General features: G+C 41.3%; 1 protein-coding gene and 1 long non-coding RNA gene across 4 annotated transcripts in view; both read left to right on the forward strand.

The window, feature by feature from the left end:
• LOC104689501 (mucin-5B) overlaps nucleotides 1–5,453 on the forward strand; it is a 41,811-nt gene extending 36,358 nt beyond the window's left edge. The window contains exons 42-47 of one of the 2 annotated variants that reach the window (XM_010399678.4): nucleotides 222–344; nucleotides 1,264–1,359; nucleotides 2,620–2,748; nucleotides 3,640–3,679; nucleotides 4,354–4,477; nucleotides 5,040–5,403. In XM_010399678.4, the coding sequence (XP_010397980.3) occupies nucleotides 222–344; nucleotides 1,264–1,359; nucleotides 2,620–2,748; nucleotides 3,640–3,679; nucleotides 4,354–4,477; nucleotides 5,040–5,214 (687 nt within the window). In that variant the 3' untranslated portion in view covers nucleotides 5,215–5,403. Of the gene's footprint in view, nucleotides 1–221; nucleotides 345–1,263; nucleotides 1,360–2,619; nucleotides 2,749–3,639; nucleotides 3,680–4,353; nucleotides 4,478–5,039 lie in introns of both variants that reach the window. The other variant, XM_039551954.1, reaches the window with a different exon arrangement.
• A 2,456-nt stretch (nucleotides 5,454–7,909) lies between these two features.
• The window catches only part of LOC120410011, a 63,400-nt gene continuing 52,488 nt past the window's right edge, over nucleotides 7,910–18,821 (forward strand). The window contains exon 1 of one of the 2 annotated variants that reach the window (XR_005601915.1): nucleotides 7,910–7,971. This is a non-coding gene — a long non-coding RNA (uncharacterized LOC120410011). The other variant, XR_005601916.1, reaches the window with a different exon arrangement.

Below are 18,821 nucleotides of genomic sequence, written 5' to 3' on the forward strand. Positions count from 1 at the left end.
AAAAATCATTTAACATCATTGATACACTTGGGAGTGTCAGCCTTGTGTTCATTTTGTGATACTGCTGGTAAGGTTTTAGAGATCTGGAAGTACAATAATTTCAGGAAATTCTTCCAAAAATAAATCTCATAGACATTAATTTTTTTGACAGTCCAGGGGGACATTTATTTCAGAACCCTCTGAATTCTTGTCATGGTTTTCTCTCTCCTCTATATTTCCAGCCAGGGGCAATGGTGCCTAAAAGCTCTTGCGAGAACTGTGTGTGCATGGATGAGCAGGATCCTGTGACACAGACCAACCGCATCCAGTGCCTTCCAGTGCAATGCCAAACCACCTGTCAGCAGGTCAGCACCTCCTTGACCACAGACAATGGCTGTTGAGTTGAAACAGGGACAGTAACTGCTTTCTCAGTGCAACATAGCAGACTCTTCTATTAATTGTTTTGTAAGTCCTTTTTAGGGTGCTGGTTATTTTTGCTCTAGCAAATTTAAGAGGTCACCCTTGGAAAGGTGCCCTGAGGGGAAATGATTGCAAACCTGTTGAAGTCTGACTGCTGAAAGATGTTTGTGTCATTCTGTTGGTGTTGCCCATTGTCAGCTCAAAAATGAAGATTGTGAGGAAACTGCACAGTGGTTTATATGTTTCCAGACACTTTCAGGACTTGTGGGTGCGGAGTACTCAGCTACTTCTCAGTACTTGTGAGAATCAGCATTCAAGTTGTTCAGTCTGTTCCTGAATATAAGGAGGGTGGTTGCCTTTCCATTCATGCCCAGATAAGGTCAAATGCACAACCAATGTTAAAAATGGACAAAACCTTTCATTATACTTTATCCTGAAGCCAGCCACACCTACCAGGAGACCAATGGATACCTAAAAGACAGCACAGAAAATCTTCACAGGTCTGACAGCAACAGTTCTTGCAGATAATGATATCAGACCAAGTGATGGTGCCAGATTGTGGAAGTAATCATGTGCTAAATTAATTTTTTTGACCTGTTTTGTGTGTTAGCCTGAAGAAGAATAGTCAGTGAAAGGGTCTTCATGGCAACTGAAGTACCCAGAAGTCACTATTCAATAAGGCAGAAAAATTACCAGCTTTGATTGTCAGGCTTAAAATGGTTCCAACAGATTTCTAAAGACAACAGAATTGAAACCAGAAGGTTGGCTCATTTCCTCTGCCATCTTCAGTGTATCTTTGATCCAAAGATGCTTCAGGAACAAGACATTGGTTAACATGGATAAATGGAAACCTTATTCCTACAGGGTTTTCGCTATGTGGAAGAGAAGGGTCAATGCTGCAGCCAGTGCCAGCAAGTGGCATGTGTGGCAAATTTTCCATTTGGCAATGTGACCATTGAGGTAAGCATTCCCTTGCTGTGCACTCAAGCCTGAATTATCAAAAAGACCTCAGCATCTTTTCAACCAGTGTCATGCATTTCAAGGCTGGGAGGACCTCGAGGAGATGTAAAAATATCTGTGTTTCCAAAGTAAATGTAGATGTTCCCTGTAGCTGTTCCCTGCTGTGTGCATCTCACAGGCACTACTATGTTGACAATTATATTCTCTGGCAGGAATGGAAATCATGTTACCTCCACTTCTCCTGACATGAAATAGCAAGAAAGACTTTGGAAGGGATGGTGACATTATATAATGCTGCTCTTGCAGAGATACATGTGCTGGCTTCACATCACACTGCTCCCATCTGAAGCAGTTTCATTATTTTGCCCTGAAGATACAGAGATAGTGTGAGCAAGCTGATATAACTGTGCTGCCAGTGGTTCTGTATTTGCTGAGGCAGAAATCAAGTGACACAGCTGCTGGAGCGTAGTGCGACTTGGTAACACACACAGCTAATACAGCTAATACATCATGTCCTGTGAATATAGCATTGTGTAGACATGAGCTGAGCCTTTAAAGGAAGGGCTTGATGATCTTGGAGGTCTTTTCCACCCTTAATGATTCTGTGATTCCATGATTCTAACTCTCTGGTTTTACTACAGCCTGCTACTCCTGGGTATGGTTAATGATACTGTTTCAACCAGTGACTTGCCTTACATGCTATTGCTTCTCTGATAGCTCTTGTGTTCATCTTTTTTATTTCATCCTTTTATTCCTTGATGATTTATCTTACAAGCTATATTTTCCTATTCCAATATATAATTTTTATCTCTCCATGAGTAGGCTTTGCAGTTATCCATTAACCTCTATTGCAAAGACTTTTGTTCTCTTTCACTCTTTTTAATTTTCTTCCATCTATTAAAAAAGAAAACTGTTGAAACCCTTTGAAAGAGTTATTTTTCTTTTGTCTATATTTTAGCCCACAAACATTAACACACCTACTTTCTGGCATTTCTGTTAATACCTTTATGCTCATTCTGGCATTCTTTCATTCCTTCCCCCTGGGTGGCCACAGAAGTGATTTTGCATAGACTGGTAGTGGGTGAGCTTGGTACATAATTTGTAGATGTGAGTTGCAGGCATCTCAGCCCTTTCAGAGTGGTATGAACAGCCCAGTCTTTGACAGTTCATTGACTTTATTACTGTTTCAGTTTTCTAATTTTATTGCTATACTCCACTGGCTTTTTTTTCCCTTTTCTTTTTTTCCCCTGTTTTTATCAGGTTGGAAAGAGTTATAAAGATCCATATGACAACTGTACTCAGTACACATGCACTGAATCAGCAGGCCAGTTTTCCTTGACTAGTACAATAAAGGTCTGCCTACCATTTGAAGAAGCAAACTGTGTGCCAGTAAGTATTTTACAGCCAGAAAAAGGCTTCTGGAACAAGCCCTGATGCTGGCCTGGGAGTTATCTTTGCTGTTTTGAATGAGTATTTCTTGATCTTTCTGGTATGATCATCCTTCTTTGAAGGAAATGTGCTTTTTCAGCCATGTGTCACGTGGAAGTAAAGCAAAAATATTTGCAAACAAGCCCACACAATTTACACTGTTGTGGGATAAGCACTAGAACTTGAAAGAGAAGGGTATTGGGGCAATAGCGAAGGAGAATCTTTTATCACTTGAGAAACATCAGCATTATAAAATGCCATTAAACAAGTGGTAATTCACCATGAATCCTTGGGGGACTGATGAACACAGTGTCTTCTGACATATGGTGTACCATTAAGTGAGGAGCAAGGGGTAACATTCATATCTAGGCTTTCAGCTATTGGTGGTTTTCAGTAACTTTCAGAAGCATTTTGGGACTTCACAGCAGATCAAAGCAGGGACTAGGACAGCCATGTACTTGAATTAGCTCTGGGGCAGGCTCTGCACAGATCAGGCTGTTCAATTCCAGGGGCAGCTGTGATTCTCTGAGACTGGGGTTTTTATGCTGGCTTCAATAGGAACTAAAGATTAGGCATGTATTACAGGGCATTTTACCTGGCTTGTGAATGATATATAATCCTAAGAAAATTCACTCCCTTCCTTGCTAGATTAATTTTTTTGTTTGTTTGTTTTTTTTGTTTTTTGTTTTTTTTCCCCCCAAGGAGCTTTATATATAATTGGTACACAAATAGGTCTGATGAGGAATTTGTGTGGATTAGAAATGAGGGACTGTAACTGAACTCTCATCATTGCTACTTTCTGCTTAGCACTACATGCATCTGAACTGACTGTTCTGGTTACTTTCAATACAGGGGACAGTTGAGGTGTCTTCAGATGGCTGTTGTAAGACATGTGAGTGCATTAAATCACTGATTCTCTACTCCAATACTGTTTGGTCCTTCCCTGCTTGCAGCCCTGTTTCTGCATGCACTGAAAGCCTGCAGTTTCCACAGACTGAAAGACAGTTTTACAGCAGCAGAACTGTTCTGTATCTCATAGCCAAGACTAAAAATCTGCCTCATTCTTCAAAGGGAACACTAACATTTTTAAATTTCCTTTTCTGTGCTTTCAAATAACTGAAGTACTGTTAGCTTGAACTATACTCCTGATAAGAAAACTTTTAGAAAACATTCTATGTATTATTGCACCTGCAAAATTGCACAGAAACAAAGGTTTGGGGTTTTTTTTTCTGTAGCATCTACTCAGAAATCCTATATTGTTATAGAGCCACAGATGTGATTTATAGCCATTTTAGAAAAACCTAAAACCTTCATGTCTCCTTTAGGTCTTGATTCAACAGTATCTTTACCTGCTAAAACTAGTCCACAAATGGAAAAGCACATTGACCAGTGGGGAATCGTTTGGCTGAATTAATGTCTCTTTGCACTCTCATTTGTGGTTTTGGTTGTGCATTTGAACTGTGGAAAGTTTTACTAGGATGAACTATCCTTGGTTTACTAGCAAATACCTTTCAAAACATTTGTTCCCCAGTGTGAAGAAGTCTAACAGAAGTGTTCTTCTGCCAGGTATTGACCTGCCACACAAATGTAAACGCAATGTGAAGGAGCAGTACATCATCCATGACAACTGCAAGTCAGCTGCTCCTGTCCCAGTGCCCTTTTGTGAAGGGATGTGCAGTACCTACTCTGTGTAAGTAGGAAGCCTTTTTCTGTCCTCCTCTGTGCCTAGTCTTCCTGGGTTCTTGTCACCAGTGGCCTGCAGCTGTTTGTCCCCTTCCTGCTGTTTGAAAGGACCCAGTTGGGAAACTGTGTGTGCAAAAGAGCACTCATTAGGAATGGCTTCAGCCTCATAGAGTGCCTTATCTTAGTCAGGAAAATAGATCCCTTGGGAAAGATATCAGCTAAATTTATTAAACATGCTCTTAAACATGTCCTTGTATGGTTTTTGAACTGCTCTGGTGTTTACTGGAGTTTTTTCCTCCTCTTTGTTCTCTGCATGAATTGCTCTTCTCTGTCTTGCTAGAATGGGCCTAATCCAAAATCCACTGAAGTTACTGGGATTTTCCCCACTGGTGTCAAAGGATCTGGCCCTGCATAGCCAATAGCATCCTGAGGAAAGGCTGTTATGAATAAGCAGAAAAATAGATAGGAAATTTTGTTCCTTAGTAGTACATGCATTTGGAGCCGCAAATATGGATCAGGTTGGGAAGACAACAGGCAGCAGACTGATATGAAAAATCTCATTTCTATAGGTATTCTTTTGAGGCCAGTGAAATGGAACACAAATGCACTTGCTGCCATGAAAAAAGAAGTCACAAAGTGAAGGTGGAACTGGTTTGCTCGGACCATAAAACAGTCCAGTTCACCTATGTGTACGTAGATGAATGTGGATGTGTGGAAACAAAATGCCCAAAAAGGATAACATGAGTATAAACTAAAGGAAACATTTCGTCTCCCATTTAATCCTTCCCTAGCAAGTGAGTAGTTCAGAAAATAGCTGTGAGTAACCTTCAAATGACCATAGTAGCGCTTTTTCTTTCTGGTATTGTATGCAGTTATGGAAATTAGCTAAGATTTTACTCTAAATGTTTGTAGAATAAACTGCATTTCAAAGAGGTCTTGCTCTCCTGTTTCAGTGATGCTGCTAAAGGGGCAAAGTGGCTGATGTCTTTAATCCCACACTGGTGTATAAACCAAGGTTATTACAAGACACTCTAGAGACAACTGATGCCTTTCAAAAATCCTGCCTGAAGAAAGTGCACATTTTTAAACCATAACCACATGTATCACTTCATTTCCCTTAGAAGAGAAACAGTAATCACTTCCACAGCTGCGGTTCAGGCAAAGGCAGGACTTGGCTCAGGGCCACAGTTCTGTTCTTCTCCCCAGTGGTCCTGAATCTACTTTGGCTGTGACTCTGGGTCACTGGAGGAAGTCAAGGTACTTTTTTCCCTTCTTCACAGTGAGCACTGTATCAGGGAGTGTAAAAACATGGTTCTTACATGTACTCTACAAAATTAATATATTTGTACCCTTATTGGGAGTCCTTATTTCACTAGGGTTTTTATTTGTGTTCAGTCTCACTACTGGTTACATGACTATGGTTCGTGTTACAAGTAATTGACTCCCAGCTGCCATGTCCAGTGGTATTGGTGACAGTATTTCATGTGGACACGGATCAAAATGATCCAACAATACCTTGAGAGTACACAAGGAAGGCAGAGGGTTCTGTTATTTGAGCAATTTGGTTTTTTGTGACCTGAAAGAGAACTGAAGACTGTGACTTTATCTTAGTGTCCTGCAGCCTGCTGTGATAGCTTTTTGGGAATTGTTTTGAAGGAAATGCTTTGGAACTGACCAAGTAGATATGAAATCCATTATATTTTAGCTTTCCATTTTTAAGGTGTTATAGCTCTTTAGCCCCAGGGAATCTTTGCTTCTTTTTCATAATAAATCCTTTCAGCAGATGTCAGGTTACTTTGATATGTACTGTTTCATTATGGTGTTACTGATCTTAAAATTGTGGGGATCCTTGACTTTGATTGTAAGTTATAGGAACCTCCACATAATTCAGTTAACTGTCAGTGCAATGTAGCTCCCTTGGAAGGCACAATTGCTTCACTGAGGCTCACGTATAAATTTCACATTAGTCCGAAAACTGTTTTTATTGATACAAATCAAGTGCACAAATGCTTTTCCAATGCAAGAACAGTGCACAAAAAAAAAGCACATTCCTTTCTTTCCTCCTTGTGTTTTCCTGAGGGGGAAGAGGTCATTGTTGAGTGCTTTTGTCATCAGAATAGTAAGCAGACTCTGTAAGCAGTCATATACACACTCATGCAAATCAACCTGCCAACCAACCCTGCAAATCAATAACTGTCAGCAAGATGACTTAGCAGGAACAGGATCAGAAACCTTTTGCATCTGTGCATTATCTTCAGGTGGGAGAAGGAAATAAACTATGATCTAATCATACCAGCTGTCTTGAGATTTCTATTCTTCTGTCTCTTATAGCGATGATGAGACTTTATACAGAAGCTGAGAACGGCATTGATTTAAAAGCATGCTTTCTTGCTCATTTTTGGCATGCATTTTGCTTTTCAGGCAAGTGAAATGCTCGAACCAAAGGCATATATCCATCTCCAGGCTGCTTTTGATCATGTGAAATCTCACATGCTCCTTCTTCGTTCTCAGTTACACCTGGCACTCCATTTACTCAGTCCAGCATCTAACTGGCCTATGTGATACTGCTTAAGAGCCCTGATGGCCAGGTTTTAAAGAGAACTCCTTGGTCCTCTGTTTCCAGGTGTGGAGTTTTACTTAGCTGCCAGTAAGGTAAAGCCTATTTAATGAGAACTTCAGCTTCTTCAGCTAAAAGACAGTCAGAAAATATTAGAGAATCACAGAATATGCTGAGTTGGAAGGGACCCACAAGGATCATGGAATCCAGCTCCTGGCCATGTACAGGACATCCCCAGGAGTCACACCATGTGTCTGAGAGCATTGTCCAAACACTTCTAGAACTCTCAGGCTTGGTGCTGTGACCACTTCCCTGGGGAGCCTGTTCCAGTGCCCAGCCACCCTCTGGGTGAAGAACCTTTTTCTAATATCCAACCTTAACTTCCCCTGACATAACTTCAGGCCATTCCCTTGGGTTCTGCCACTGGTCAGAGAAGAGATCAGTGTCTGTCCCTCCTCTTCCCCTCATGAGGAAGCTGTAACTGCAAGGAGGCTTCCCCTCAGTCTCCTCCAGGCTGAAGAGACCAAGTGCCCTCAGCCCCTGCTCATACAGCTTCCTCTCAAGGCCTTTCACCATCTTTCTTGTCCTCCTTTGAACCCTCTTGTCCCGTTCCACTGTGGGGAACTGCGAGGAGTTCTTTTAAAAATAGATGGTCAGGAACGAAATTAAGTCAAGTGAGAGACAAACGTACGTGAGAACGGTTTATTGGTAATGAAAAAACAAAATAAAAAGGAGTTACCCTACTAAAGAGGGCTAGAAAAGACAAAGCAAGACTAAGGAAAATGGGAAAGGATGGAGGGGGGGGGGGGCGGGGAGGGAGACAGAGAGGAGAAGGGAGCGTTACCACGGGAGGTCAGGGAGTGCCGCTGACGTTCGCGAGGCGGGGGCTGTGCGCGCTGCCTGCCTGGGGACGGCTCCCGCGGCGACGGGCGGCCGGACACGAGGTGAGGAGGCGCTCGGGCACGAGGTCCGCACACCTGGACAGGGTCGCGCTGAGGATGGCAGAGGTGGGCTGGCTCGGAGGCGGACAGGGTTAGACGCAAGAGGCTCAGGCAAGGACGCAGAGACGAACCAGGCAGGGCGTCGGTCAGGGGTACAGGGAGACAGGACAAACACGAGGGCGAGCAAGAGCCAGCGAGGGCAGGAGAGCCAAAAGGCAGGCTGGGACCAGGGCAAAAAGCAAACCTCAGCAGGATGGAGCCAAAGCAGTAGTACGGTCTCAAAAAAGCCCCAGGCTAAAAGCCCACACTCAAAAAGCAAGTTCGAAAAATCGCCGAGTCAAAAAAATAGAAGGCCCAAAAGCCCCGAAATCCCCCGGGGCGTGTGACGCAGTTACTTTTTACGCCCCCGCGGACCCTCCCAACGTCCGCCTGCTCACAAGAGACCATTGGCCCAGTCCAACCTTCCATGGCAGCCCATTGGCGGAGGCCTTTCGCCCTCTGATTGGAGAAGCCTCGCTGGAGGGTACGGTGGCTCTGGTGTTCCCGTACTGACTGACTGTCCCATGGGAGACATGGGCTGGTTGCCCCGCAAAGTTCCCCCGGAGACAAGGCTTTCCTCCTAGCTGCCTCCTGGACATCGCATATGTGCAACTCATCCCCCAGATGTCTCTGATAATCAGTGTTGAGACAAATAAGTAAATTGGCTCCTCACACCTCTCTAATAGCTTAATACCTTTCTTATATTGTGGTGACCAGAACTACACACAATACTCAAGCCAATGGCTCAAACATCTCCCCACCCACCACAACACCAAAAATCAGCCTGGAGGCTGCTTGATCAAGCCGCTGACAAGCTGGCCCTCCTTGCTCAGTGCCTGTGCCTCTGCATGCAGCAGAAACACTGCTGCTTACACAGAGCAAACTGGACTGCGGCTAAAGTCTATGTGTCCTTCTTTAGGCTGTTGCCACAAGCTCCCTACAAGAATGGGCAAAGCTAAACACAGGTGACCTTGCCTGTGAGAGTTTGATTTGGCCATGATACTGCTGCTGTTGCTGTGTGGCTGCTTCTCACGTGTGCAGGGTGAAGCCTTCCTCGGTAGCCCAAGGCCATCTCTTCCAGTTACTGACTGGTCTCTGCAAGTCAAACATTTCCCTGGCGTAACTCAAGAAAAATCAGTGGCGTGACTCCAAGTACTGTTTCTTCCTTTTGCATGAATTCTTTACACCAGCATAAACTTCAGTAGGGTAACCCCAGGAGAACCAGTGCTCAGCTGAGCCAGTTGGGCCAGGGCTCAGCTGGTTTCAGCCTGTAGCCGTTCTTTCCTTATCATGTGAGGATGGTACTCCCAGCTTGCTGAACAGTTCTGAGCCAACACACCAGGAAGTACTATCACATATTGCTAAAATAAATATTTGTCAGAGATACTGCCTCATGTCAGGTGAACAAGTCCTAAGACACTATCATTTTACTGGTGTTCCCTGAGTCTGGGTTACCCTTATAAGATGAACGCTGACTTGCCTGTTGGTTTGAGGCCTGAAAAGACCAGTTCACAACACTACTTTGATACAGTCTAGCTAAATTTTTTTTTTTTTTTTTCTTTTGTTACCAGTTATTAGCATTTGCAAGGAGGAGAAGAAAATTCAGGTTGTACTCTGAATTTTTATTTGGGAAGAGGTGCTATTCTTTGACCTAGTTCTCCACTGAGCAATCCTCTGGCTGTGGAATCTGAACTGTAGTGTTATCTATGGTGTGCTTTATCAATATCAATCTATTCTGATATCTGGAATCTCGAGCTGAGAACAAAGACTGTGAACTGTAAATGCCCTCTGATACAGCAGGGGTTGTTTAAAAGAATGCTGCACCTACTTTGTTTCAGTGTACTGGCTTAACAATTGGAAAGTTGCAAGGTAGACATGAAAAAAAAATTGTCTAAATATCACTCAGGAAAGTTATCTGATTAGTAATGAACCAGAAAAGAAAAGAATCAGGCAAATTCGATGGATCGTCTTTTAGGTACAGGGGGAGAATATGGATTGAGTGGTCTGAAAGCTGTGCCTGATGCTTCTACAGATTCATATATTCAAAGACATGTTCTTGGCCTTGTTTATATTTCCCTCCTGATCTAAGATAAGGACAAAGTAGGACTTTTGTTTCTTTTATATGATTGTTTCTTTTATATGATTGTAACATTTAAGTTCATAAAGCCTTCCTGCAGTGATATACAACATGGTATTTGCTACCTATCTGGCATCCCAAACATCCTTTAGGAGAAAGAACTGTGACAATTTTCCAGAGACACCAAGACAAAGGTATCAGTTGTGAAAATCTTTCTTGTTTTTACACTTCAAAGGATTTGATTATTCAGTATCTTTAGGGCAACAATAGAGTCTCAGTTTACCTTGTACAAGGCCATTCTCACATCCATTTAATCCTTTGACAATCGAAATGCCTCTCTCAGGAAAGCAACATGATTGGAGGCCTGCCTGGGTAATTGGCTTTCTGTCAGGAGTAGGCCAGAGTCTGATTATGAAGCCACAATAACGTTGAAATTTCCTAAGCTCTTTACTTTTGTCTAAAAAATGTGAAGGCCCAATTTCCATCAGTAGTCTGTAAAGCAGTTTAATTGATACTCCCTGCCTTTAATTTCATGATGGTTTTAAATTTCAAATGCAGTCTGTCCAGTGGCTTCCTCTAACCGTGGATTGACACTTCAGGTCACAGATATCCCTGTTTCACTCGAGCTTGATTTCTGCAAAGGCCTGTTTTTAAACTATCCTTCTTGTTGGAAAGAAAATTATTTAACTACAGATTCTCCAGAGCATCCAGTCCAGAAACCAAGAAAGACTGAGTAGGCAGCTTCATCTCATTTATCTAAAAAAGTCTGTATAAATCAGGACTTGAAGCACTGTACTCTTGCTGTGTAGTTACTGAAAGCTGCTATGCATCTTACCTCAGCCCAGCCCTCCTCTGGAAGTCTCCCTACCTCTCCTTCTTTTGACTTCCTAGTCTGAGGTACAGCCCTACCTCATCTAAATCCTTTAAGCAATGTAAGGATTTGATTCCAAATGCCAATGTTATATATTCCTAACAGGAAGAACCAGCTATTTACTGCAAATTCTCCCAACCCTATATCCTACTTTGAACATCTCAACCACCAGTACATCCAGTGAAAAACTCTTTCGCCCTGATTTTTGCTAAGACTAATGCTGAGAACAGTTCCATAGCTTATAATAGCTTATTTGTAAAGGGCTTAATCTCACTTGCTTTTAACATTTATCATCATATTCTGAATTTTCCCTTTGCTCTTTTTTTTGTGTTTTAAATGTAGTCCTTAGTAACTGGTCTCATTCTCAACTCTGACACTGAATGAGTGATATTTTGACCTACATTAATGTCCCTTAGCATGACTCCAGCAAATCAAAGGGAGCTTAAAATTGGGCTAAATTAGCAGTGAATTTGGTGTCATTCCTACGTGTTTTTTAAGTTAAATTCAGCTTCAGTGTATGAAGGTCTCTGAAGAAGTGCCTAAACCCTTTCGTGTTCCAGCTCTGAAATGATTTGTTTCATGTCACCACCTCTTCCTACACCACTTTTCAAAGAGAATCTTGAGGCAAGTCCATTTCCACTCCTTTACAGCATCTTGACTTCAGTTCTTTACATATCTGGACATTGTTCTGTATTGATTGATCTATTTCCTGTAATGCCGTAAAAACAATCTGACCTGCAATGAGCATTGTTCTATAAACAAAAGGCTACTAAAGTGCACTGTAACCATACCAGCTGCTACTTTACGGCCTGGAATTAGCCTTTCCCCAAGGGCTGTTTCTCTCAAGGACCAGTGCACAAACTTTAACATCCCCAAGCACCCCAGTTTAGTTCTAGCATGCCTACTTAAACTTTCTGTTTGCTCTTGATGATGCTTTCTGCTTTTTCAGACTTCAGGTTAGGTATGGAAATGATTTCCTGGGTATGTGATATATGCTGTAAATCCCTCTTTCTTCAGTGTTGATCCAGGAAAACTTTAAGGGAGTGCTATAATTCATCACACTATTCCTAAATAAGTAGTTTGGAAAATCCTTTGAAGAATTTTTATAGCCTGCAATTCTGGTCTGTATGGAGAAGTTCTTGTCTGGAGTCTGTTTACTGAGAACCAGGATAGCTCTTGTAGCTCCTGTGGATGTTTTTTCTTCTCCATCACCAAAGAATCGGACTGGACATCTTCCTAGAGACACCTGTGCCTTTCCAGGAGCAAATAGTTGATTAGGTGACATTTTTGTGTCCTATGTTGTGCTGTTGATAGTAAATTATAATAATTACCCTTATAGCCATTATAAAAGTATTATTATAAAAGGAAGATCAGTTTCAAACACATTCTCATCCTACATCTACACTTTCCTAATGGAATAATTATTCAATTACTGGTCATGCAAAGATTTCTGCCAGAAGGAGAAGCTATGCCTATTAGTTCACCTTTCCCTCGAGCTCAATGACTTGAAAAAATCTGAAAAATAAACCCCAATGAAGTTGAAAAAAGCAAACAAAGGTTTCCCAGCAGTCTCATATTTTGCTTGCAGAGCAATGCTCACTAGTGTGCTCAACTCTCCTGACATGTTTTTATTAATAACTAGTGAATTAAGCTGCTTGCTTTTGATGTTGATTTTTCCCTGCAGAATATGACTCAGTGAAAGGAGCTTCTTTGCACCATGGGCACCACTCTGTCCTGGGGCTACCTGACTGATATTTGTTGTGGGATGGCATAGCACTTCTGATAACAAAATTGTCTGTTCTATAAAAATGAGTTGTTATTTTATCTGATGAACAGTTCTACAACGTTGTGTAATATCATCCTTGCTGGTGGATACTGAAGGATTCCGTAATACAGTTCTATTTCAATGCTACTTTATCACTTTGAATTCCCTAGTTTCTAATAGCTTTGGGCCTGATTCTCTTCTACCTTCTATTTTATAAATATGTGATAATTCAGGAATCTTTTTTTTTTTTACCACAGCTTTTTATTGCAACTTTAAAACTGAACTACATTTTTTGTTTTTATTTCCCTCGTAAAGTGGGCTGCCTTGCCTGAGAAAGATTCTTCTAACAAAATAAAAAATAACAAAGTTTTTCATTATCATCAGCAAAGATGAATTACTCTGTACCTGGAGCTTGTAAAACGCTGCAGGCTCCAACTATTTGAACAAAATAGTCTGTTAATAATGCATGCAAGGGATTATTAGTAATTAAGAACTGTTTCTCCTTGTTCCCGCAGTCAAAACAAGGGAGCAAACATTGAAACATGTAATCTTTGTTGCTAATGAATTCTGACTGGACCAGCAGGTCCTGCTTCATGTGCACAGCTTTCTTTGAAAGAAAACTAAATTAGTTTTGTATCCCATCTGCACTACAGCTCGAGCCCTGAGATGGGTCAGTACTGTCCTTTAGAGTGGAATATATGCTTACACCAGCAGAATCTAAAAGTGAGAAAAGCCTTTGTTTTCTCTGAAAATCCCATCCTGTCATTTGATACAAGAAAATGTTGAAAGTGGTGTTATGATGTGACAGAAACGTGGTGTGACAGGATCCCTAGGCAGCCAGTTCACTGAAGTGGAATGTTTTTAAAGAAGAAAGGGCTCTCCCTTGCAAAAAAAAAAAAAAAAAAAAAAAAAAGCAATAAAAAACCCCACCAGAAATCTTCCAACTGGATTTTACTAGAGTGCAGAATAATAATCTGCAGCAGGATGACCCTGAGAGGGAGTGCAGAGCTCTGGGGCAAATCTGATTTTAAAAGGTTTGATTAAATAGGTCTCCTGTCAGCTGTGTTACGAAGAGTAGGTGCTTTCCCCCAGTCCAGCCCCTGCCAGCACCTCTGCATTGCCAGGTCTCTTCAGGGTCCCTGGGAAGGCTCCTTCTCTCTCTCACCTCTCAGATCTGGCTTTGAGTCTGCCCTCAGATGCAGGGAAGCCCTGCTCCTTCTCTCCCAGTCTACACTCCTGTTGCAGGCTCAGCTCCTGTCTCTCATACCCTCTCCGTACACATTTGCCCTCCCACATCTTCCCCCAGATAAATCTGTGCATTCACTCTCAGGAAAGGAGCCATCTCCCCTTCCTTGAGAGGGATTACTTCAGGCTGCAACAAGTACTGGGCAATTCCTGGTATCTGTGAAAACTGTGTGGTTAATTAATGGTGAGTTATCCCTGCAGAGAAGGACTCAATGATACTGGAGGATGTAAACTTGGAAGTGAGGTGGCAATGTGCCCTTGCAGCCCAGCCAGCCGACTGCATCCTGGGCTGCATCAAAAGAGGTGTGACCAGCAGGCTGAGGGAGGTGATTCTCCCCCACTACTCCATCCACTCTGGTGAGAGCCCACCTGGAGTGCTGCATCCTGCTTTGGAGTCCCCAGCACAAGAAACACACAGACCTATTAGTTCCAGAGGGCTGGAGCACCTCTCCTATGAAGAGAGGCTGACAGGTGAGTTTGTTTGGTCTGGAGAAGAGAAGGCTCCAGGGAGACCTTACGGCAACCTTTCAGTATATAAAGGAGGCTGATAAGAAAGATATAGAAAGACTTTTTACCAGGGACTGTAGTGACATGATAAGGGACAACAGTTTTAAATTGAAAGAGATTAGGTTTAAATTGGGGATAAAGAATATATATATTTTTAATAGCAGTGGTGAGACATCAAAACAAGTTACCTGAGGAAGTTGTGGATGCCCCATCACCAGCAGTGTTCAAAGTCAGGTTAGACAGCACTTTGTGCCACCTGGTGTAGTGAAAGATGCCCTTACAGGGGAATTGGACAAGATCATCTTTGAAGGTCCCTTCCAACCCAAGCCACTCTATGAATGTATGATTCTACGTGTTTTTCTCCTCTCCAGAGACACACTCTTTGCCAGAACATGCAACAAACAGCAGTTATTTTCACCAAACTGAAAATCTGTAATAGTTTCTTTGGTTTTTTGTTTGTTTGTTTTTTAATAAATGCAAACACCAGTGAAAAACATGGCAGTGTTCTGCGCCCCTTTTAGGCTGAGGAAGCTACTCCATACCTCCTGCCACCACCAAAAATCCTCCTTGCTTGTTTTCTGAGCTTGTGGCTCTAACCTGCCAGGACACACCAACTCGCTTTCTAGTTGTTTACCTTGCAGCTGGTCTCAACCTTTTTGCAGAGCCATACCCTGGGCTTTTGTGCCACAAAATATTAGCAAAGTAACCGCAAGTTATAGTAATTTCTGCTGTTATAAATTCTTGTGCATAATTACATCACTGGAACAGAAACCATTTTGCAAGTCTGTCTTTCTCATTCACTGATGTTGTTACTCCAGGGCCCGCTACAAACACTGAGCACGGCATCTTTTTTTTCTTTTTTTTTTTCTTACATAAATCCTGGATTTCTTTGAGCATAGGTTTGCAATACTGTGTCAGAAAGTAACCTTGGTCTGAAATTTTTGCAATATTTTAAAATATGACAAATTGGCAAGGTGAAAAAACCCGTAAAATGATTTTTCAAAAACTCTTTAACTTAGATTGCTATGATGCTGTATTCAAAATATTTTTTGTGCTCTGGCTTTTGATAAATACCAAGAATATTGTAAGCATTCCAGAAATGAAACTTTATAAAGTGCCAGTTCATTCACTCTGGTAGGTCTTATCTTTCCTTTGCAATATCTAAAGATCAGAATTAAAACAATGAAGCTATTAACAGAGCAAATTAAAAGTCAAAAGTCTTATTTTACACCTAAAAGTACTGAGATGTTTTCTCATGTTTTGATAGAATATTAGACTAAACTGCATCCACAAAGATTACATTTTAAGAAAAAAGCACCACAGTTTGACCATATGTCAATCCTAGGTTAACATTTTCCTGATTTACTGGAAATTATTTTTGGATTCAAGGGAAACATGGTAAAAATTCTTTTTAAAGCCAGTTCTGAAGATAACGTGATGGTCTTCCATTTTATTAAATATCAGAATATTTAGCATTATAAGACTTTTATTTATAATCACTATGGATACACTTAACAATTCTGAAATGGTCTTTTATTTCTGTAGATAGAATTTATGATTTCCTAAATGTATTTTGATAATCATTTCCCCCTGTCTGCTTGCACCAGTCTATTACCCTCACATTGATATGATATTCTGTCAATACATTTACAGCATCAGTTATTGAACATCTTATTGTGGATAGCTTTGCATCAGTTTTAGCATAACATATATATATAGTGAGAAAGTATCACTCATCAAGCGCTGCTGATTGTTACCCTTTAAGTCAATTTGAAACAATCCTGTGGTGTTGTTGCAGGTGTTACTGCTTTTACTTAAGCCAATATAAGGCAGAACAAAATTCACTGAAGTCAGCAGAACTCTAGTGAGACAATAAAGAAATGGAGGGAAGAGAGAGTTATTCTTCTGTTTACAGTAAAGCTTTAGATTTATTAGTACAACATCCGTTTGATTGTATACCGATCCTGTTATTTCATGTGGTTTGTATTATAGTGCTCCTAATCCCTACTTAAAACCGCAGTCCTTCTGTAATGTGCCTGTAAAAATGAATGTTTATAGAGAACCAAATAGATCTGTTGCTGACAGCTTTCACAGATGGAAGGTAAGCAGTCCATTTGCATATTTTTATGCACGTATCGTCTATATCCAGAAAGTCAATACAAGAATGGTAGAACAATCAACAGGTTTTACAGAACCCTTTGCTTTGTATTCCTTAATGTGAAATAAGGCATATTTTTTAAGCCATCAAATGTATAAGGCCCTGTAACATTTTTTCTTAGGAAATGGCAAAGGCAAAAAACCTATTTGGTTTAAGCTAGAGGTCAATAAATTTATGAGAGATTACCTGATATGATTGTTTCTGGATATCAGAAAGGAATCTGGTGATCTCAGAACTCTTTTCCACTTGGAGAGTCATACTAAATTTCATATGTAAACCAGATGCATGAATTTTAGTGGCATGAGTCAAGAGGCCACCTTGATACTTTCAGTGCACATTGAAGTCCATATTGCCTGTTTGAACAACATGTTCCTGACCGTTGGTGTATTTCTGTCCAGAGAGCCAAATTAAACTTCGTCCTCTTGCTTTCAGTACATGATTTGACATAAATCACAACTGCAGTGGCATGTTCAGGACCTTAGCCAGACTGAGCACTTAACATAGTTTCTGTCCTCAACTAGTGTTCCTTACTCAGCTCCCACACTGTCTTTTTAGCACTAGCTTTATAATTTCTATTATAATTACAGTAATGTTGCTGAATGTCCCCTTTTTGTATCTGTGACTCCTTCATCACGAATGTGCCAATCTCAAAGCTTGAAGTTAAATCAAACTGGCTTTTATTGCTGTGCCTGGCAGGGAGCTGTGGAGGCTTGTAAGACTGACTGTTTCATGAATCACATGGTTGAAATTCACTGTCACAAATTCAGACTCTCTTTGGTGTTCATACTGCAGAAAAGTTGACTGCACCTCCTTTGTCCTATCTCAGTCACATTTTCTCCTCAGGATTACACATCCTGTGGGACAAAGTGTTACTCCAGTGGTATTCTGCCATGTTTCGTGAGGTCGTAAAGGAAAACATTAGAGAAGCAAACTGCTGTGTGTCACTAGTGGTGATACTGCACTGAACAATGTTTGCTTTCCAAAACCCATTTTCAATAGGGGTAATAAATCATTTAATTGCTTTCCACAAGTGTGCTGCAGCACAGCCAACCTCCTGCTTAACTGGCAAATACTCCACACAGGAGAGGTGAAAAGGGGCCCTAACATAATGGCAGGAGAAAATGTTTCTGTGTTGGCAAAAGCAAATATTTCTCCCTAAATCACATGCCAGCACAATGGAATCACCCCAAAATACAATATATTGTGCTGCTCTTATGTTGTAGCTTGGGAGTCTGAGCCCTCATTGTTCTTTCCCATATGCCAGTAAGCAGTAGTGTTTACTGTACAATTTCCATGGGTTCAGCTTTTGTGCCTAGTTAATTACAAGGAAGCAGCTACAATTTAAAGTCACTGCATTTCTGAAAGCAGGACAAAGCACTACTTGACAAAATTTATATGTTCTGTGACTGAGCAAGTGCTTTTGAAGAGCTTCAAAGGCACTAGAATCTTCATTCTTCCTTTACATGTCCAGCCCTGAGTCTTTTTCATCACATACCAGTGAGTTCCATGACAAAGATGAATGAATGTATGAGTTTGGTAAATTGGCAGTGTTAGTGTGACAGGAGCTACCTGGGGAGCAGCAGATGATCTGCATCTGGAGATGGGGTCTGGAGAAGTCCTGCAGCCTGTTTCTCAAAGCACGTATGGTGGGAGATCACAGGGGCCAGCACTGCAAAAAGGTAGGGCTGCAAAAGGCTTTCAATGCGTTCATTGGAGATGATAATAAAGCAGTAAAGAGACAAACCCAGGTCTCCTAGGGTAGACTGTTTTCCTGTAAAAATGACCCAGAATTAAAGAAGCAACTTAGTTGCAAAGGCAATGGACCCATCTCCTCCTTCTGAAGTTGTAACTCAGGTTCATAACTCAGAAATGCTCCTGTGCAACAAACCTCCTAAGAAATAAACTAAAACTAGCTGCACTCATGTTTTTTCATCCTGATGCTACTAAAGATTCCTTGGTTTTTCAGAAGAATTTAGCTTCTTTTGATAACTCACCAAGGGTGAGTCTCTGCAGAGGCAAGCGTTACAGCAGGCACTGCAGAGTTTAGCTCTGAGCATATCAAATGTGTTGCACATCACCCAATGTCCTGAGCGGTACAAGTATATGATAATTTTGCAGCCATTTTATGCCTTGGTTGTTAGTTTATTTTTTTGACTGACCTTATCAGCAAACATTGGCCTGTTAAAAAAGA

This window comes from Corvus cornix, chromosome 5 (assembly GCF_000738735.6).
Source record: "Corvus cornix cornix isolate S_Up_H32 chromosome 5, ASM73873v5, whole genome shotgun sequence".
In the NCBI taxonomy this organism is placed as follows: Eukaryota; Metazoa; Chordata; class Aves; order Passeriformes; family Corvidae; genus Corvus; species Corvus cornix.